At 57.0% G+C, this 19,866-nt stretch overlaps 2 protein-coding genes across 8 annotated transcripts; both read right to left on the minus strand.

The window, feature by feature from the left end:
- Positions 1-707: 707 nt before the first annotated feature.
- On the minus strand, positions 708-4,369 carry CUNH19orf25 (chromosome unknown C19orf25 homolog). Its single transcript, XM_070008513.1, has 2 exons — positions 4,015-4,369; positions 708-1,610 (listed from the first exon to the last, which is right to left on the minus strand). Exons 1-2 carry the CDS (start codon positions 4,142-4,144, stop codon positions 1,378-1,380), a joined length of 363 nt encoding a protein of 120 aa, XP_069864614.1. The 5' UTR covers positions 4,145-4,369; the 3' UTR covers positions 708-1,377.
- A 5,305-nt stretch (positions 4,370-9,674) lies between these two features.
- Positions 9,675-19,816, minus strand: Pcsk4 (proprotein convertase subtilisin/kexin type 4). Of its 7 annotated transcripts, XR_011368924.1 has the most exons (16): positions 19,205-19,815; positions 18,786-18,890; positions 15,570-15,662; positions 15,364-15,492; positions 15,182-15,258; positions 15,003-15,091; positions 14,680-14,852; positions 13,311-13,523; positions 12,074-12,174; positions 11,885-11,988; positions 11,694-11,811; positions 11,369-11,548; positions 11,043-11,167; positions 10,578-10,700; positions 10,326-10,452; positions 9,675-10,056 (listed from the first exon to the last, which is right to left on the minus strand). XR_011368924.1 is itself a non-coding variant. In XM_070008589.1 (15 exons), the coding sequence occupies exons 1-15, from the start codon at positions 19,397-19,399 to the stop codon at positions 10,382-10,384; spliced, it is 1,860 nt and encodes a 619-aa protein (XP_069864690.1). In that variant the 5' UTR covers positions 19,400-19,816; the 3' UTR covers positions 9,675-10,381. The 7 variants fall into 7 exon arrangements, 6 of the variants coding, with proteins under 6 accessions (XP_069864690.1, XP_069864689.1, XP_069864688.1 ...); XM_070008589.1 differs by having other exon boundaries at positions 9,675-10,452; positions 15,364-15,456; positions 19,205-19,816; XM_070008588.1 differs by having other exon boundaries at positions 9,675-10,452; positions 11,900-11,988.
- Positions 19,817-19,866: the final 50 nt, after the last annotated feature.

Raw genomic sequence — 19,866 nt, forward strand, 5'->3', positions numbered from 1 at the left:
GGTCTGTCACCGCACGGGGCTCTCACTGCAAGATGCCTGCCTGCCGGTAGTTCTGGACAGTCGGATCCCAGGTTCTCCTCGGGGTGGGCCAGGCTGGCCAGCGTGGGAAGGAGGCAGCCAGCAGCGGGTCAGGGTGGCAAAGCTTCGGCTAATGGGAAGTTCCTGAGGGGTACAGGCCCCAAAGGCCCAGGGTTTGGCTTAGGAGATGGCTTGAGCTGAGAGGTGCTCTTTCAGGGAGAGAAACAAGTTTCTTTTTTTCTTTTTGCCAGTCGTAGGGCTTGAACTCGGGGCCTGAACACTGTCCCTGAGCTCTACCCCTGGAGCCACAGAGCCGCTTCTGTTTATGTGGTGTTGAGGAATGGAACCCAGGGTTTCAAGCATGATAGGCAAGCACTCTACCACGAAGCCACACTCCTAGCCCTGAGAAGTTTCTTCTAAAGAAGCGTCAGAGGCCCTGGATGGAGTTACTCCCCATAGCAACCATCAGGCCTTGCGCCTTACTCGGGACCCCGTGGGGCCCCGTGGGGGCCTGCATATGGGCACTGCCCCCCCCACACACACACAGTGCATCTCCAGAGCTGCTGCCCCAGATGGCAAAGTCTCAGGTGCGACTCAGGTGGCCATTCTGATCCAAAGAGGTGTTTATCCAATGACTCAGCAGGGGCCCAGGAGCCTCTAGACCCGCCCCTCCCCCCCTCCCCCCAACACACACAGAGCCACCCCCCTGTGGGCCACAGGTCTCTGCCTGCTTTGGACGAAAAGTCCCCTTTCCCCACCACAGCACCAGAGCTAGCCAGGGTGGCAGCATGGGACTCAGAACCCAGGCGGGGACTCTGGGAACTTTTCTTGGGGGACAGTAAGGATGGTGACTCCAGCATGTCAGGGTGAGGATCAGCCTGGCCAGAGGCAACATTCAAATCAGGAAGGAGATAGATTAGAGGCTGGGCTGGCCCCAGTCACACTGGTGCTGGGCTCTGGCAGCCAGGTCTGACCTCCAGTTAGGCCCAGCCGAGCAGAGCGACCAGTGCCTCCCCGAGGGTCACACGTATATCTATCTTCAGCCAACTGTTTAGTGCCCCAAGCAGGAGGATGAAGACAGGAAGGAGGTGGCACTGCTCTGGTGGCCTTGTCTCTCAGATCAGACCGGAGGGGACTGGAACAGCCATCCTTCAATGTCCCCTTCTGAAACCGCGGCTGGGCCCTGCTGCAGTCCTGAGACAAGGAGCCTGTGGGGTGGGTCTCTCCAGCCAGGTGTCACAGTGTCCTGCAGCCTCCTGAGTGCTGGGAGTGAGCAGGGGTGACCCAATCCCAGGGGCTGGGGGGACGTGGAATGTAAGCCAGGGGGACCGGGGTCCCCAGGGAGAGGGGGAAGCCAGGTCAGCGTGAGGAGCGAGCCAGGGTCCCCGGTGGTGGCAGCGCTGTCTGTGACACCTGGCTGATGTCCAGCTCCAGCTCCTGGCCGGCCTGCCAGAGCGCCTCGCACTTCTGCCTCAGCCCGCCCCCAGCCTGCCGCAGCCGCTCATTGGTGGCCACGTAAGCCCGGCTCTGCTGGTAGAGAAGCTCCCGCTGGGCCTCGGGCTCCTCAGTCTTCTTGCTGGGTCTTGGGGCATCTGGGGGACAGGAAATAGCACCCTAAGTGAGCAAAAGCCCACCTGCCACTGGGTGCTGGCGGCTTATGCCTGTACTCCCAGCTACTCAGTGGGCTGAAACCTGAGGACTGTGGTTCAAAGCCAGCCCGGGCAGGAAAGTGCATGAGACTCTTATCTTGAATTAACCACCAAAAGTGAAGTTGTGGTTCAAGTAGTAGAGCACTAACCTTAGGCACAAAAACTCAGGGATTGGGGGCTGGGAAGGTGGCTCAGTGGTAGAGTGCTTGCCTTGCATGCCTGAGGCCCTGGGTTCCATTCCTCAGCACCACATAAGCAAAAAGAAAAAAGCCGGAAGTGGCGCTGTGGCTCAAGTGGTAGAGTGCTAGCCTTGAGCTGAAGAGCTGAGGGACAGCGCCCAGGCCCAGAGTTCAGGCCCCATGACCGGACCCCCCCCCAAAAAAAAAAAAAAAAACTCAGGAATTGGGGCTGGGAATATAGCTTAGTAGAGTGCTTACCTAGCATGCATGAAGCTCCAGGTTCAATTCCTCAGTACCACAAACATAGAAAAAGCCAAAAATGGTGCTGTGGCTCAAGTGGTAGAGTGCTAAGCTTTGAATAAAAGGAGCTCAAGGACAGTGCCCAGGCCCTGAGTTCAAACTCCCAGGAATTGAGCCTCAGAATTGAGTTCAAGCCCCAGGACTGGAACAAAAAAAGTCAAGTGAGAGCATCAACACACACACACACACACACACACACACACACACACACGCACGCGCGCGACTGGAACAAAAAAAGTCAAGTGAGAGCATCAACACACACACACACACAGGACTGGAACAAAAAAAGTCAAGTGAGAGCATCAACACACACACACACACACAAAAGTCAAGTGAGAACACACACACACACACACACACACACGACTGGAACAAAAAAAGTCAAGTGAGAGCATCAACACACACACACACACACAAAAGTCAAGTGAGAACACACACACACACACACACACACACACACACACACACACACACACACACACACACACACACACACACACACACACACACACACACACACACACACACACACACACACACACACACACACACACACACACACACACACACACACACACCCTGGCTGCTCAGGGCTATCCAGATTTCCACCGAGTAAGTCCAAAAGTCCAACATCCAACTCAAGTAAGTATAGGGTTTGGTTAAAAAGTCCCAAGCACCCAGCTTGTCGTTTTGTTTTTGGAAATGGCGTCTCACGGACTTTCCTGCCCGGGCTGGCTTTGAACCGGATCTTCAGATCTCAGTCCCCTGAGTGGCTAGGATGACAGGCGTGAGCCACCTGCATCCAGCCCATTGACTTTTTTGTTGTTGGTTTTTGTGATGCTAGGAATAAAACCCAGGGCCTCAAACACACTAGGTTAAATGCTCCACCACCAAACCATGCTCCCTTTACACCCCAAACCCTGTTTAGCACATCAAAAATGTAAAAAGTTGGCATTAACTTAGTGACAAAGGGCTTATGCAGGCACAAGAAGAAACAAACACTATTCTTTTTTTTTTTTTTGGGGGGGGGAGGGTCCGGTTGTGGGGCTTGAACTCTGGGCCTGGGCGCTGTCCCTCAGCTCTTCAGCTCAAGGCTAACGCTCTACCACTTGAGCCACAGCGCCATTTCCGGATTTTTTCTTTCTGCTTATGTGGTGCTGAGGAATCAAACTCAGGGCCTCATGCATGCAAGGCAAGCGCTCTACCACTGAGCCACCTTCCCAGCCCCAACAAAGATTTCTTTGTGTTTAATACTACAGCTTGAACCCTGCCTGGGCGCTGTCCCTGTTCTTTTTTGCTCAAGGCTAGCGCTCTACCACTTGAGCCACAGCGCCACTTCCGGCTTTTTTCTTTTTGCTTATATGATGCTGAGGAATCGAACCCAGGGCCTCATGCATGCAAGGGAAGCGCTCTACCACTGAGCCACCTTCCCAGCCCCACAAACACTATTCCTAACACCATTCTCGCACATCCCTGTTTTAGACTACCCCAGGGATGGGCCCGTGGTAGTAGAGCTTGATCCTAGGGGCCTCGCACTTGCTCTGTTTTCCTGCTTATGGCTGGCACTCTACCACTTGGGAAACACCTCCAGCCTTGCCTTTTGCTGATGATTTTGGAGATGGAGTTTCACAGACTTATTTTTGCTCAGGCTGGCCTCTAACTGTGATCCTCCCAATCTCAGCTATCTGAGAAACTAGGATAGTGACCCCCTCCCCCCCAGGGCCCGACAGACAGGTGCACGTTATAGACGAGAAGGGAGCCCAAGGGTCGCTCCGAGGTTCCAGGCTTGAGTCGGGAGTCCCAATGACATGGCCTCATCAGATCAAGTGTCAGGACCCTTCTGCCAGCCCGGGCCTGGGCTCCCCTACCTTCTGAGGCCAGAGCCGTGAAGATGGGGTCCTGGGCCGGCGCCCCACGCACGTCCTCCAGAATCTGCTCCATGGTGGGGGGCGCCGGACGGGTGGGCAGCACCACACGCTTCTTGGCTTTGGAGCCCATCCTGGAGGAGGGAGAAGGGAGAATAGGCCGGGCGGTTGCTCTCGCCTGGCAAACTCGTACGCAGCCGCCGCGGCCCCGTTGCCGGTGCCCCTCTGGGCCCGCTCAGCCTGTGACCTGACTTCTGTCCGACCACAAAAGCTCAGGCCGCGCAGGTCCGGAGCGACCTTGGACTCAGTTTCCCCGCGCCTGGATGCCGGTCTGCAGTAACCAGCCCAGCCAGCACTACTTCCGCTTCCGGTTGTAACTAACCACGAGTGACATTCTTCTTCCGGTCTCCGAGCCACGGCCGCTCCTCTTAAAGGGGCCGCGCCCTCGAAGATCCCGTTCCTATCCAGCAGGGGGCGCGATGGGTCAGAGCGAGCTCAGCTTCCCAGGCCCGCGCGGCTGGAAAGCCCAAGGAGGGAACCTGAGTTCAAATTCAGGTCTCTCTGGTTGGGCAGCGAGTGGGGACAAGCCACTGGCCCTGTCCATCACGGAAGGAGGCTGTGGACAGGGCAGTATCGCACCTTCACACCTGGCCAAGGCACTGCGCAGTATCAGAGGGGTGGGCTGCAGGGTCATCTGTCCCCCCTCAGGCTGGCATGACAGGCCCAAAGCCTGGGGACGTTACTGTGCTTTTAAACAGCTTCCTTTTCTTTTCCTTTCTTCCTACCTTCCTTCCTTCTGTAGCGGGGAAGGGTCTGCTAGACTGTTAAGGTCCCAGACTGTGGGAGAAAAACTAAGCTGAGAAATTGACCCTTTACTAAAAACAAAGAGAGGCCATAAAGGGAGACCTTGAAACACATTTCCCACGGCCTTCGGCGCTATCTCATACCGTGCCACGTTGTGCATCCTCCTGTAGCTATCTTTGTAGTAAATCTCCTGTAGCTGTCTTTGTCACAGCCCCCAGCTTCAAAGGTGCAGGGGCATATGACATTATGTTTCTGGAATGTACAGCCCCCATGAGTAAGAATATCCGCCTGCTTTGTGTGGGGACCCCAAATTCACATGCCAATTCAAACCAAATGATAGGTTAGTTCAAACAATGACTATGAGATGGACTGTAACCTCATTGGCCACTGACATAAATATGCAATCTTTATGTGTGTGTTACAATCCCGTTGGCCACCTGCGTGTGGCTAGGCTTGACCACATCGATTTTGCCTTTAAAAAACCCTAGCTCGTGGGCTGTTCAGGGTCGCAGTTTCAGCTCGTGAGTCTGTGCTGCGTCCCTGGCCAGTCAGCTTCCACTTCCCCAATAAAGTCATCTTTTTACAGGAGGCTGTCTCTGAGTAGTGGACGCTTCCCATAACAGTTCCTTCCTTTCTTTCTTTTTTGTTGTTGTTGTCATTGGTCGTGGGGCTTGAACTCTGGGCCTGGGCGCTGTCTCTGAGCTCTTCAGCTCAAGCGAGCGCTCTACCACTTGAGCCACAGCGCCACTTCCAGTTTTCTAGTGGTTTATTGGAGATAAGAGTCTCACGGACTTTCCTGCCCAGGCTGGCTTTGAACTGTGATCCTCAGATCTCAGCCTCCTGAGTAGCTAGGATTACAGGCGTGAGCCACCAGTACCCCACTCTTTCGCTCCTTTCTTTCTTTTCTTTCTTTCCTTTCCTTCCTTCCTTCCTTCCTTCCTTCCTTCCTTCCTTCCTTCCTTCCTTCCTTCCTTCCTTCTTTCTTTCTTTCTTCCTCCTTTCCTTTCCTTTCTGTTGTGGGGCTTGAACTCTGGGTCTGGGTGCTGTCCCTGAGCTACTTCAGAGGGAAGGCAAGTGTTCTACCACTTGAGCCACAGCACCAGTTCTGGTTTTTCAGTGCATAATTGGAGAGAAGAGTCTCACTGGAACTTTTCTGCCCAGGCCAGCTTCTGTGCTCCTCAGATATCGACCTCTTGAATAGATAGGATTACAGGAGTGATCCACCAACACCTGCTCAAGCCGTGTTTTTAACTAGTTATTTTCATGCCAGCTGATAGCTGAGCCCTGATCCGCCTACTTTTAAGCTTTCAGTTGTGGCTGGGTATATGCTTCCAAACTAGCTTTCCCCATGAAAACAGTCTCTCGACTTCCCAGGCTGGCCTGAGACAGTGATCCTCTGGATCTCAGCCTCCCAAGTTACTTGGGATGATAGGCAGGCACCACTGTCCCAAGTTATAAGTTGAGAAAGGGTCTCATAAACTTTTCTTTTTGGTCTGGCCTCAAACCACAATCCTCCTGTGTTCCCAGTCTCCAAAGTAACTAGATTAACAGGCTTGAGCCACCTACCCCTGATTCCCCCCCCTCTCTCTCTGTCTCTCTCTCTGTCTCTCTGTCTCTGTCTCTGCCTCTCTCTCTCTCTGCTTGTTTCCTTATACACTACGTTAAACTTTTCTGGACCTAGTCTCCTGCTTCCACATCCCTGTGTAACACCTGTGAAACTCTTTTGTCCAGCAGGAAGAAAGCCAGATGCTATTACAGATGTGAGCCACCCACACCTAGCTTTGTGGATTCTTGTTAGGTGATCATGCATGATCACACAGAGATGCCTGTTCTCACATCTTATGTCAATCACTCACTGCAGGCTGGTCATAGAAAGGAATCTGCTACTCCAAGCCCTTAAACTTCAACAAAAGAGGCAGGCACAAGTGATTCAGGCTTGTAATCCAAGCTACTCAGGAAGCTGAGATCTAGAGGATAACAGTTCATTGCTAGCGTGGGTAGAAAAGTCTCTGAGATTTCATCTCCAGGTGAGTAGCCAAACACTGGTTCAAGCAGTATAGCACCAACTACAAGCAAGTCAATAGTCTCGAGGCCCTGAATTCAAGCCCCTAATAAAACAAAGACAGACTTTAATAAAAGCCTCTGTTGGGACAGAAATGATTGTCATTCTTTTTTTTTTTTTTTTTTTTTTTTGCCAGTCGTGGACCTGAACTGTGGGCCTAGGTGCTGTCCCTCAGCTCTTCAGCTCAAGGCAAGCGTTCTACCACTTGAGCCACAGCGCCACTTCCGGCTTTTTCTGTTTATGTGGTGCTGAAGAATCGAACCCAGGGCCTCATGCATGCAAGGCAAGCACTCTACCACTGAGCCACCTTCCCAGCCCTGATTGTCATTCTTGATTTCTGTGATTCAATCCACTTTCACCTCTGAAAATGGTATCTGGTCCAATAACCTTGTGAAATCACTCTGTTTCCTACCTTGCCTGACATCTTTTCAAACCAGACATAAGAATGAAGATAACTGTGTTCAACTGGGCAGAAAAGCAATGAAACTCTTATCTCCAATTATCCTGCAAAAAGCCAAAAGTAGTCGGGCACTGGTGGCTCACGCCTGTAATCTATCTACACAGGAGGCTGAGATCTAAGGAGTATGGTATAAAGCCAGCCCAGGCAGAAAAGTCTGTGAGACTCTTATCTCCAATAAACTACCAAAAAGGAAAAAAAAATCCAGAAGTGGAGCTGTGGCTCAAGTGGTAGAGCACTAGACTTGAACAAAAGCTTAGAGACAGCTCCCAGGCTTTGAGTTCAAGCCCCAGAACCAGCATACACACAGACACACACACAGACACATACACACAGACACACACACACACACACACACACACACACACACACACACACAGACTCACAGGCACACACAATCCTTGAGAGAAAAGGCCAAGAGCACACAAAGCTCTGAGTTCAAGCTCCTCTGCTTAAATAAAACCAAAAATAGCCAGGTGCTGGTGGTTGTAATCCCAGCTACTGAGAAGGCTCAGATCTGAAGACCATGGTTCAAAGCCAGTCAGGGCAGGAAAGTTCATAAGACTCTTCACCGATTAACCAGCAAAAAGCTGGAAGGAGAGTTGTGGCTCAAGGGATAAGAGTACTAACCTTGAACACAAAAGCTCAGGAACAGACATTAAAAAGAAAAAACTCCATAACCCCCATCTTCTCCCCAGATCCTCACTCCCACAAGTCCACTTTCTTGCTTTGGATTGTCCTGTTCTGGACATTAACACCTTTGTGCCTGCTTTTCTCGGCATGGTGTCCTCAAGGTCTCTCCAGGTTGTAGTGTGCGTTAGAGCCTCGTCCTGTTTGTGGCCACGTGGTGCTAGCGTGAGAGCAGATCACACTGTGTGTCTGTGTGCCGCTGAGGGATAGAGTGGAGCTTCTGATTCCTCCTGCTGGGAATGTGGGTGAATGCTTCTGTATAGACGTGTTTCCGTGCCATTCCTGGAACCTATGTGAACTCCATGCTTGTCTGCAGAATTACCAGACTGTTTGCACAGTGGCCAGCCCACGGGGCCTAGGCACTTTTTTTCCAGTCCTGGGGTCTGGGCACTGGCCCCAAACTTCTTAGCTCAAGGCTAGCACTCTATCACTTGAGCCACAGTGCCACTTCTGGCTTTTTCTGTTTCTGTGGTACTGAGGAATTGAACCCAGGGCTTCATGCATGCTAGGCAAGCACTCTACCACTAAGCCAGGCCAGCCACTTTTAGAAGATGCGTGTTGTGTTCCAGGCTTGTTGTGGGGAGACCTAGGAATAGTGTGGGAACTCAGCATCAGCAGCACGGGGGGGGGGTTCACTCCATTCCTACTTTCCCCTCCCCACATAACCTGAACCTGGGGTGGGGGATGTCTCTGAGCCTGAGGCTGATTTTTCTTTTTTTGGTCATTTGTAGAGCTTGAACTCTGGCCCTGGGCGCTGTCCCTGAGCTCTTCAGCTCAAGGTGAGCACGCTACCACTTGAGTCACAGTGCTACTTCTGGTTTTCTGGTGGTTGATTGGAGATAAGATTCTTATGAGCTGGGTGCTGGTGGCTCACACCTGTAATCCTAACTACTCAGGAGGCTGAGGTCTGAGGATCATGTTTCAAAGCCAGACTGGGCAGAAAAGTCCATGAGACTCTTACCTCCAACTAACCACCAGAAAACTGGAAGGTGCTCTGTGGCTCAAGTGGTAGAGCACCCATCTTGAGCTGAAGAGCTCAGGGACAGCACCCAGGCCCAGAGTTCAAGTCCCATGACAGACAAAGAAAGCAAAAAGTGTTTTATGTTCTTTCTTGTGTGGGCTGGCTTTGAACCTCGATCCTCAGATCTCAACCTCCTGAGTAACTAGGATTATAGGCGTGAGCCACCAGTGCCCAGCTGATTTTTTTTTTTTTTTTTAAAGAGCTGAGGACCCTATGCTGGGCCTTACAATTGTTAGGTAAGTGCTCTTCCACTAAGCTAAATTTCCAGCTTCTTTTTTATTTTTTTTGTTCCAGTCTTATGGAGCTTGAACTCAGGGCCTGGACACTGTCCTTGAGCTTTTTTGCTCAAGGCTAATGCTCTCCCACTTGAGCCACAGCTCCACTTCCAGCTCTTGGTGGTTCTTTGGCGATAAGAATCTTACAGAATTTCCTGCCTGGATTGGCTTTGAACCGTGCTCCTCAGATCTAAGCCTCCTGAGATGCTAGGATTACAGTCATGCGCCACTAGTGCCCAGCTCTTAGGATGATTTTGTTTTCTTTTTGGCTTGCAGGGGTCGACTTGGGCAGGGGGGAACTAGGTCCGCACTAAGGATGCACAAGGCTGTCCCCAAAGGAAGCCACAGGCTTAGCACCTTCTAGTCAACCTTTATTTTCAAGCTCTGAAGTTGGGACCAATTCTGGGGCAGGAAAGGGATGGTTATTGTGGTCTAGCCTCAGCCCATCCCTCCTGTCTCCCATGGGTAAGGAGACATTTCTCTCTCGTTCTCTGTCTCACTGGTTGCTGTGGAGTTCAAGCTGCAAGGCTCTGTGTAGCCCTCACCCTTGGCCTGAATGCAGACACTGGTAGCCTGCCAGTGTCTGGGGGCAAGGAGCTGGTCCCAGCTGGGCGAGGGAAGGGACCTGCAGTGTGCACCTGGGACCCCAGGGAGGCCACTTTCCATCTTGAAGGCAGACATCTCTATGCTCCAGCCCATCGCGGGCCTGGGGTGCTGGCCGACATAGCTCCAGGGCCTAGGATGGGAGGCCCTCAGATACCTGGCAGAGGAAGCTGGTCCCCCATGCCACCAGCAGCACCGCTAGGCCAGTCCTGTGGCCCAGGTTGGGTGGCAGCAGTAGGGCTGGGCAGTGGCGGTGGGCTGGGGGTGGCCACTGGGTGTGGTGGGCCCTGAGCAGGAGGAGGCCCTGACGCTGGTCTGGCTTATGGGGCAGGAGGCGGTGGTGCAGTCACTGGCAGAGCGACCCCACCAGGGGTCACAGGAGCTCTGGCAACTGGCACGTACTTGGTGAACATACATGGCTGAGTGCCCAGGCCCTGTGGTCACACCATCCGTTGGATTCAGTTGACGTACCTCGGCCGACAGGAAGGGAAGCGGAGGGGGCCTAGGAGGGGGGCGTGCCCGATGCGTTCTGCAGGGGGCAGGGACAGGAGGTCAGAGGGCATGAGGTTGCGGCCTGTGGCCTGGGCCTGGCCGATCCTGCCCGCCCTGGGCCGCACACGCACTCTGCCCACCTCTGTCCCCTCCTCCACTCACCCTGGCACAGCCCCTCCGTGTCCCGCCGCACACACGCACTGCTGGTCACCTGGGGGCCTGGGGGCCGCCGTGTCATGTCCTCAGTCGTCCCGTAGAGCAGCAGTGTGTAGCGGTATAGTGTCCCTGGGCAGGGGATCACGGTGGCACAGAGGGGAGGGGAAGCTATTGGCAAGCCTGGTCCAACCAGGTCCTGGGGCCATTGTCCTCAGCCATCCAGGACCCCAGATCATCCGGAGCAAAGCACCTACTATGTGCTGCTGGCCTGCCACTTCACTTCCCTGGGGGGTAACTGGACATTTCCCAGGGTCACTGCGTGCCTACTATGTGCCAGTGGCTAGAGCCTCTCCTTCCCTAGGGTAACTGCCCTGGAGAACTGTACACCTACTGTGTGCTGGGGGCCAGACCCTCCACCCTCCTGGGGTGTTCTACACACTCTGTGGCGCGGAGCCTCAGGGCGGCTCTCACCGGTGTTGAAATAGTAGCCCTTGTTCTCCAGGCCCAGGGTCCACAGGCCCTGGGGGGCCTCGTCCCAGTAGTGGGTAGACATAAAGATCCAGTTGTTGTAGCCCTTGCTGCTGACGTCCAGGGGTCTGGGGCAGGCAGTTAGGCAGGGGGCCGAGGGCGGGGGGGGGGGGGGGGAGAGAGGACAGCCTGGAAATGAGAGCTGGGCCCCAGCATGGCACAGTCCCCTCCCGGGGGGGGGGCGCTCTGGAGGGAGGCCCGCCTGTGCCCACAGGCCTTGCCAGCAGGGTCCCGGCAGTGGGCGAAGGAGGCCCTGCCAGGCTGCACACCTGATGGCCACGAGAGTGGAGCGTGTGCCCATGGGGCTAGTGAGCGAGATCTCCAGGTCCCCCCGCCGGCTGTAGGACAAGGAGAGCTGCACCTGCACGTGCTCCAGCGAGTGGATCCCCCGGCGGCGGCCGGAGCAGGCCGACACATTCTTTTGTACATGCATCCGCGGCAGGATGGGGCTGGGGGGGGGGTGAGGACCTCCTGTTGGCCTGCCCGGTAGGGTGGGTGGCTGGGCAAGGGGGGCTCCCCACTCTCCCCTGCGCAGGGATGATGGATGGGTGTGCAGGGAGGCCTGGGCCGCGCCCGGGGCGGGGCCTCGCTCACGTCGGGGCGTGGACAACCCTGATGACACATTTCTTCTGCGGCTTTGTGGGCAGCCACGTGCGAGCCAAGTCCACCAGCAGCCCGGCGTCCAGCAGCCCGTAGCCGTAGTGGTGGCTCACTGTGTGGAGGAGTGAGTGGCTGTCACACTTGGGGGGCATGGCCCCCCGGTCCCCTGCCTGGCTCCACCGCACCTTGGCGCCCCACACCGTTGACCCTCCAGTCCTCTGCCTGCAGCTGGGCGGGCTTGGATGCACGGACCACCAGGTGCTGCAGGTCCCTCCAAGACAGGAGGGGGCTGGGGGCGGAGAAGATGGATGAGTTGGATTCACCCCCCGCAGGCAGGAAGGGCTTCTGGGTGTCATGGGGGAGCGGTCACCTACTTGGCCTCCAGAGCCAGGGCGATCATGCCTGCTGCCAGCGGGGCCGAGGCAGAGGTGCCGGTGTGCCTTTTTGTGCACTGGTGGTGCAGGTCCGTGGTGACCTGGGGAGCAGAGAGCGGCAGGGCTGGGAGGAGGGGGGCAGCGTACAATGCAAATGTACAGGGATTAGCTCAGAAAGTACCAAGGGCTTTTCAGGTATTTAGGGTGGCCTGGCGCTAATGGCCCACGCCTGTCATCCTTACTACTCAGGGGGCTGAGAGCTGATGATTACAGTTCAAAGCCAGCCAAGGGCAGGAAAGCCTTTGAGACTCTTCTCTCCAATTAACCACCAGAAAACTGGCAGTGTGGATGTGGCTCTACAAGTGGTAGACTGCTGGCCTTGAGCAAAAGAGCTGAGACAGTGCCTAGACTCTGAGTTCAAGCCCCAGGACAGACAAAAATAAAATAAAGAGAATTAAGGAGAAAGGTACTGAAGATTAAGCTCAGAAAGCACAAACATTAAGTTAAAAGGGGGGGAAAAAGTGAATCTGGGGGCTGAGTTTTAAAAGTCACAAAGACCATGAGGATTATGTCAGACAAAGGTCAGCGTCCTGAGCACTTGCCCAGATCATTCCCTGCTTTTCCCCAGGAAGTATGCCCAGCCCAAGAGACACGGGGGAGTGAAGGCTGATGCTCCACCAGACTCTTGAGAGGTTGAGGAGGGCACGTGTGTCAGGCTAGGGACCAGTGTGGAGACTCTCTGGAGGTGAAGGCCATCAGGGACAGAGAGCAGGGCCTGAACAAGGCCGCCAAGCAGGAAGGATATAAAAGGGGGGGACGCGACTGGAGTCGTTTTTGCTCTGGCTGTCAGAGGTGGGCTGAAGTGGGGGGGGGTGTTGAAGGCATACTGGAAGCGGTGGGAAGCGTCTGGAAGGTGGGATCGGGTGCAAGGGGAGTGGTTTGCATCTGGCTGGTGGAGGTGGGGCGGGCAGGGCAGGGGCTGTGTCGGGTGAAGAGGGCCGGGCAGGTGGGGCGGGGCCTCGGCGGGAGAGGTGGGCGTGGCATCGGCGGGGAGATGTGGGCGGGGCCTCGGCGGGGAGATGGTGGGCGGGGCCTCCCGGGGCGGGGCCTCGGCGGGGAGAGGTGGGCGGGGTTTCGGCGGGGAGAGGGTGGAAGGGGCCTCCCGGGGCGGGGCTCGGCGGTGAGGGTGGGCGGGGCCTCCCGGGGCGGGGCCTCGCCAGGCGCGGGCGGCACTCACGATCTGCGGGTCGGTGGCCACGCCGCTGCTGAAGGTGGTGGTGAGGGTGGAGGCGCAGGCCTCGCTGTACCAGGGCACGCGGCCCTGCCTGGTGGTGCTGCCCACGGACAGCGTGTGGATGCTGTTGGTGTACCCGTCGCAGTTGCAGTTGTCGTAGTGGAGACCGCCGTTACCCGAGGCCCAGACGAAAAGCGTGCCGAGTCCGCCGCGGCCCTGGGAGCCGAAGGGAGGACGGCAGCAGGGGAGCAGGGCGCCGGCGCCGCGGGGGTCCGGGCTTGGTTCCCGTGCGCACCCCTCCCGCTCCCCCCGCTCCCCCCCTGCTCCCCATCCCGCTCCCCCCGCTCCCCCTCCCGCTCCCCCCGCTCCCCCTCTCGCTCCCCCCTCCCGCTCCCCCCGCTCTCCCCCTGCTCCCCCCGCTCCCCCGCTCCCCCTCCCGCTCCCCCTCCCGCTCCCCCTCCCGCTCCCCCCGCTCTCCCCCTGCTCCCCTCCCCGCTCTCCCCCTGCTGCCCCCCCCCGCTCCCCCCCCGCTCCCCCTCGCTCCCCCTCCCGCTCCCCCCGCTCCCCCTCTCGCTCCCCCTCCTGCTCCCCCCGCTCCCCCTCCCGCTCCCCCCGCTCCCCCTCTCGCTCCCCCTCCCGCTCCCCCTCCCGCTCCCCCTCCCGCTCCCCCTCCCGCTCCCCACGCTCCCCCCTGCTCCCCATCCCGCTCCCCTCGCTCCCCCTCCCGCTCCCCCCGCTCCCCCTCGCTCCCCCTCCCCCGCTCCCCCTCCCGCTCCCCCTCCCGCTCCCCCTCCCGCTCCCCCTCCCGCTCCCCCCGCTTCCCCTTCCGCTCCCCACGCTCCCCCCCTGCTCCCCATCCCGCTCCCCCGCTCCCCCTCCCGCTCCCCCTCCCGCTCCCCCCGCTCCCCCCGCTCCCCCCTCCCCCCGCTCCCCCTCGCTCCCCCTCCCGCTCCCCCTCCCGCTCCCCCTCTCGCTCCCCCCCCGCGCTCTCCCCCCGCTCCCCCGCTCCTCCTCCCGCTCCCCCTCCTGCTCCCCCCGCGCTCTCCCCCCGCTCCCCCTCCGCTCCCCCTCCCGCTCCCCCGCTCCCCCTCTCTCTCCCCCTCCTGCTCCCCCCGCGCTCTCCCCCCGCTCCCCCTCCCGCTCCCCCCGCTCTCCCCCTGCTCCCCCCTCCCGCTCCCCCCTCTCCCCCTGCTCCCCCCGCTCCCCCTCCCGCTCCCCCCGCTCCCCCTCCCGCTCCCTCCCGCTACCCCCCCCCGCTCCCCCTCCCGCTCCCCCGCTCCCCCTCCCGCTCCCCCCCTCCCGCTCCCCCCGCTCCCCCTCCCGCTCCCTCCCGCTCCCCCTCCCGCTCCCCGTCCCCCCCCTCCCCGCTCACCTTGGTCACGCCGCGCCGGAAGGCTTCCCGGGTGAGGATGCCGGGGCCGTCCACCGTGCGGCCGTCGTCCTCGGGGCCCCAGCTGGCGCTGTAGATGTGGATGTGCTGCGGCTGCAGGCTGAGGGACTGCGCCTCCACGACGTCGGTGATGGTGCCGTCCAGCATGCGCACCCCTGCGCGGGCGGGCGGGCGGGCGCGGGCCTCTCACGCCAGCCGCAGCCCCCGCCCGCCCGCCCGCGCCCCACGCCAGCCGCCAGCGCCCGGGACCCTCGCCTCCCACCCTCCCCAGCAGTCCCGGGCCCAGCTCCGGGCAAGCTTGATACCTCCGATTCGGGCGTTGAAGGCCACGCCAATGCCGCAGAAGCCGTTGTCACCTACGGCAGCCACCTCCCCAGCACATCGGGTCCCGTGCCTGGGGCCACAACCAAGACGATTGCCCGTCCCTTGCCCCACCCTCCCCTCCGCAGGGCACCGGCCCTTGGGACGAAACAGGGACGCTCACCGGTTCTCATTGCTCGGTGTGTAGCGAGGCTGGGGGTCCGGATCGTAGTCATTGAAGTCATAGCTGGCTAGAGGGTCCTGGGGGGAATGTGAGGACAGCAGAAATGTGTCAGGTGTCCCCCGGGACAGGGCCCAGCCTTGGAACCTTGGGCCCGAGGGCAGGCCACCCTGTCACGGCCTCACGTAGTTGGCCCAGAGGTCGGGATGGTCCTTCTCAATGCCATCATCCAGGACGGTGACCACGATGCCCTGGCCGGTCAGGCCCTGTCTCCAGACCTGCAGGATGTTCAGGTCAGGCTTCATTTCATTGTTCTGTGAGAGGCAGGGGGATCCCCAGTCAGTCACCTGCACTGGCTGCTTTTGCCTGCCCGCCTGGCCCTGCTGCTCACCATGTACCACTGCTTGGAGAACCAGGGGTCCGTGGGCATCGCCAAAGAACGCTTCACCCTCCTCTGAAGGGTCTGCTGCTGAAACCACTGCACCTACAGGGGTGTGGCCAAGGCTGTCCACTGCTTGTCCCTGCACTCCACTATGTATGGGGAGGAAGGCTGTGGTGATGTGGGCTTCTGCAGAGGTCCTTGCAATGAAATCCCACGTTTGTTGGGGCTACTCTGTAAGGTCTCCACATACCAGGGACGCCGTCCTCAATCGGAGGGCAGGGCAAACCTGTCCAAGTACTTGCTTGCAGGCCAAAAGAAGAATGGCTCAAGCTATGGGTGAGTGGGACTCTGGTTCCAGCCCTGTCCCTTCCACCCTCTTTGTTCTAAATCTTTTTGTCCAAGTCTTTTTTTTTTTTGGTCAGTCGTGGGGCTTGAACTCTGGGCCTGAGTGCTGTCCCTCAGCTCTTCAGCTCAAGGCTAGCGCTCTACCACTTGAGCTACAGTGCCACTTCCAGTTTTCTGGTGGTTTATTGGAGATAAGAGTTTCACAAGCTGGGTGCTGGTGGCTCATGCTTGTAATCCTAGCTACTCAGGAGGCTGAGATCTGAGGATCTCGGTTCAAAGCCAGCCAGGGCAGGAAAGTCCGTGAGACTCTTATCTCCAATAAACCACTAGAAAACCAGAATTGACACTGTGGCTCATGCGGTAGAGCGCTTGCCTTGAGCTGAAGAGCGTAGGGACAGTGCCCAAGCCCAGAGTTCAAGTTCCACGACCGACCAAAAAAAAAAAAAAAAGTTTCACAGACTTTCCTGCCAGGCTGGCTTTGAACCGTGATCCTCAGATCTCAGCGTCCTGAGTAGCTAGGATTACAGGCGTGAGCCACCGGCGCCTGGTCAAGTCCAAGTCTTTTCATCCCTTCCAAACCCATTTGTGCCCCGACTCAAGCTCCCATACTGGAGTTCGAACTTAGGGCTTAGATGCTGTCCCTTTAGTTCTCTCTCTCTCTCCAGACTGGTGTTCTAGAAGTGGTGCTGTGACTTAAGTGGCTTAAGTTTGCCTTGAGCTGAAGAGCTGAGGACAGTGCCCAGATCCAGAGTTCAAGCCCACGACCAACCAAAAATAAAAACCAAAAAAACCCCAAAAGACTGGTGCTCTATGGCTGGGAAGATGGCTCAGCGATAGAGTGCTTGCCTCGCATGCATGAGGCCCTGGGTTCAATTCCTCAGGACCACATAAGCAAAAAACTGGTGCTGTGCCTCAAGTGGTAGAGCACTAGCCTTGAGCTGAAGAGCTGAGGGACAGCACCCAGGCCCACAGTTCAGGCCCCATAACCAACAACAGCAGCAAAACCAAAAGAGAGACTGATGCCCTACCACTTGAGCCATACTGACACTTCCAGCTTTTCTTTTCTTTTTTGTAGTTCATTGGAAATAAGAGTCTGAAGGGCTTTCCTGTCTGACTTTGAATTGCAAACCTCAGATCTCAGCCTCCTGCATAGCTAGGATTACAGGTGTGAGCCACCATTGACCAGCAACCATTACCCAGGCATGAACTACCAGTGCCCAACTTGGAAGGTTTTGATATGTGTGCCTTACTTATTTCCTCAAAAGATAGTCTGTATGACCACCCATCCTGGGAAAGTTCAAACCTGCCTCTGCCATCTTTGTAAGGTGGCTCTGTGTTTTGGGTTCTATCCCTTCTTTTCACCAACTATCCACCCTACCTGCATGCAGTAGTGTGTGTGTGTGTGTGTGTGTGTGTGTGTGTGTGTGTGTGTGTGTGTGTGTGTGTGTGTGTGTGTGTGTGTGTCATGCACAAGTGCCAGTACTGGGGCCTCCCTTTCTTGTTTGGCTTTTTGCTCAAAGGTGGTTCTTTACACTTAAGCCACAGCTACACTTCAGTGTTTTTCTAGTTAATTGGAGATAAGAGTTTCACGGAGGGCTGGGAAGGTGGCTTAGTGGTAGAGTGCTTGCCTAGCATGTATGAAGCCCTGGGTTCGATTCCTCAGTACCACATAAACAAGAAACCAGTGCTGGAAATGGCGCTATCGTTCAAGTGGAGACAGTACCCAGACCCTGAGTTCAAGCACCGGGACTGGCAAAAAGAGAAGGGGGGTGGATTTTCATGGAGTTTTCTCCTTGGCCTGGCTTCAAACTATGATCCTCAGATCTCAGAACCTAAGCAACTAGGATTATAGGTATAATTCACTATTGCCCAGATCATCTAGGTCCTTTTGTCCAAGTCTTGCATCACTCCTCAAACCAGCTGCTTCTAATTTTCCCTTCCCTGATCAAGATATCCCCAGGGTCACACCCACATCTTCCCTGACCACCAGCCACAAAACTTTGTCTTTCTGGTCTCCCTCTTGCTCACTTGGTACAGTACTGGGCTTGATATGCCAAGAGCCTATAAATCAATTTCTACCTTAGGGCCTTTGCACATGCTGTTCTGAGAGGCAGGATTGCTTTTCCTTGGACTTTTTTGGCCTATATTTGTCAGCCTGTGTTCTCTCACCCCCATCTCAGTGATTGGGGGCATCTCCTAGCTTTCATTTTGGGAGCTGGTCCCTGTTTTCAGGCTTGGGAGCAGCCATGGTACATGCTGGTACATGGTACATATGCAAAATGTGTACCAGACATTTCTCTTAGTCCCTAGTGCAGCAGGTGGAAAAGGGTCCACTGAAGTCAAGATGTCCTGAGAAACATGGCTCTCCAGAGCCCGTCCCAGTCCCTCACCCTAGTATCCAAGGGCTTTCTTTCTTTTCTTCTTCTTTTTTGACAGTCCTGGGGATTGAACTCAGGGCCTGGACACTGTCCCTGAGCCTCTCTGTGCTCAAGGCCAGCAGCGCTCTACCACTTGAGCCACAGTGCCATTTCTGACTATTTCTGAGTAGTTTATTGGAGATAAGAGTCTCATGGACTTTTCTGCCCAAGCTAGCTTTGAACTGTGATCCTCAGATCTCAGTCTCCTGAGTTCCAAGGCTTTTCTACAACAGGATCCTACCCAGTCTGGCCCAGAGTGCTCGCCATGTGCCAGATCTTGGTGGTGTTGAATGCCATGCTCAGGAATGCATCCTCCATCTGGGTCCCCAGTTAAAGACAGCTAGGGACTCCCTAAAGGCCACAGAACTACTCATAAACCATCACAAGAATAAGAGAAGGTGGTGAGTTAGCTCTCAGAGGGTAGCTGAGACTCTAAGAGGGCTGCCTCTAAAGCCAGGCTCACCTTGGGGTCTCTCTTGAGGTGCAGGCGATGGCCCCAGTGTGGAGTCAGGGACTGCTGGACCGCACCCCGATGCCGCAGGTGGAAATATTGCCCGTCAGGGAAGATCTGGGAATGTGAGGAGCAACTGTGCTGCTGGGACCCAGCTCCTCTGAAAGAGCCCTCCCCCAGAGGAGGCAGGGGGTCAGGTCCTTCCCTGTGCACCCGCCCCCACCCAAGTGCCCAGATAAGGGGGCTTCCCATATGCACTGGGAGGCCTAGAATGCAAAGATGGCAGTGAAAGGGTAAGCAGAGGCTCTTGATACTTGCGGGGATGGTGGTGGTGGTGGGAGGAGGGGGGGGTGTCTCAGGGACTAAGACACTCTGTCAGTCTGGAGTGGTCCAGCCTTCACTTCCCAACCATCCAAGTCATGATCACCCACCTGCCCTAGATTGACGAAGCCGAATTTGCGTGAGAGGCGCTCAGCCTCCTGATAACCTTGGGTCACCCGCACGGCCCAACTGCTGACATAGATGGGGGCTCGGGCCGATGCCCACCCTACAGCCAGGGGCCCGAAGGGGGCCAGGTTGAGGGCCACGGCCAGGCTCAACCACAGCGCAGTTGGGGCGAGCCGCATGGCGGCGGGGGCGGGGCCAGGGGCGGGGCCGCTGGAGGTCCCACCCTCGGCCAAACCGCCGAGTCGGCCCGGCGCCCGCCCCGCCCCAGCACCATAGCAACCCCGAGGCTTCCGATTCCTTGGGGGCCTGGCAGATCCCTCTCCCAGCGAGGGGCGGGAAGATCCGACGGAAATCGTGGGGGATGGAGAGCGGGAGACGCTTGCCCGCAGACCTAAGCCTTCTGGAGCCTCAGTCTGTCCATTTACACAGGGACGCCCTCTCTGGCCCGGAGAAGCAGGTTTAATGTTGTACTGCGGGAGCCTATTCTCAAACTTTATTTGGTTCCGCCCACTTTCTCAGAAACTAGCCCTGCCTCTTATCTGCGACTAGTCCCGCCTCCTTCCACTACACCCTTCCGTGTCTCCGCCCCTTAGGCCCCGCCCCGCCTCCTTTATGATCAACCCCGCCCTTGTTCCGGCTTCACCAA

Source organism: Dipodomys merriami, unplaced genomic scaffold, assembly GCF_024711535.1.
Source record: "Dipodomys merriami isolate MVZ:Mamm:240054 unplaced genomic scaffold, mDipMer1.0.p SCAF_70, whole genome shotgun sequence".
Taxonomy (NCBI): Eukaryota; Metazoa; Chordata; class Mammalia; order Rodentia; family Heteromyidae; genus Dipodomys; species Dipodomys merriami.

Excerpts from the sequence above, each read along its gene's own strand:
- Pcsk4 (XM_070008587.1), bottom strand. The coding sequence starts at position 19,399 with ATGCGGCTCGCCCCAACTGCGCTGTGGTTGAGCCTGGCCGTGGCCCTC. Across the intron at positions 18,891-19,204 it reads GCTTCGTCAATCTAGGGCAG|ATCTTCCCTGACGGGCAATA; the intron begins GTGGGTGATCAT and ends TCACATTCCCAG. Across the intron at positions 13,524-14,679 it reads TCCGGCGCGGCGTGACCAAG|GGCCGCGGCGGACTCGGCAC; the intron begins GTGAGCGGGGAG and ends TTCGGCTCCCAG.
- CUNH19orf25 (XM_070008513.1), bottom strand. The coding sequence starts at position 4,144 with ATGGGCTCCAAAGCCAAGAAGCGTGTGGTGCTGCCCACCCGTCCGGCG. Across the intron at positions 1,611-4,014 it reads CACGGCTCTGGCCTCAGAAG|ATGCCCCAAGACCCAGCAAG; the intron begins GTAGGGGAGCCC and ends CCTGTCCCCCAG.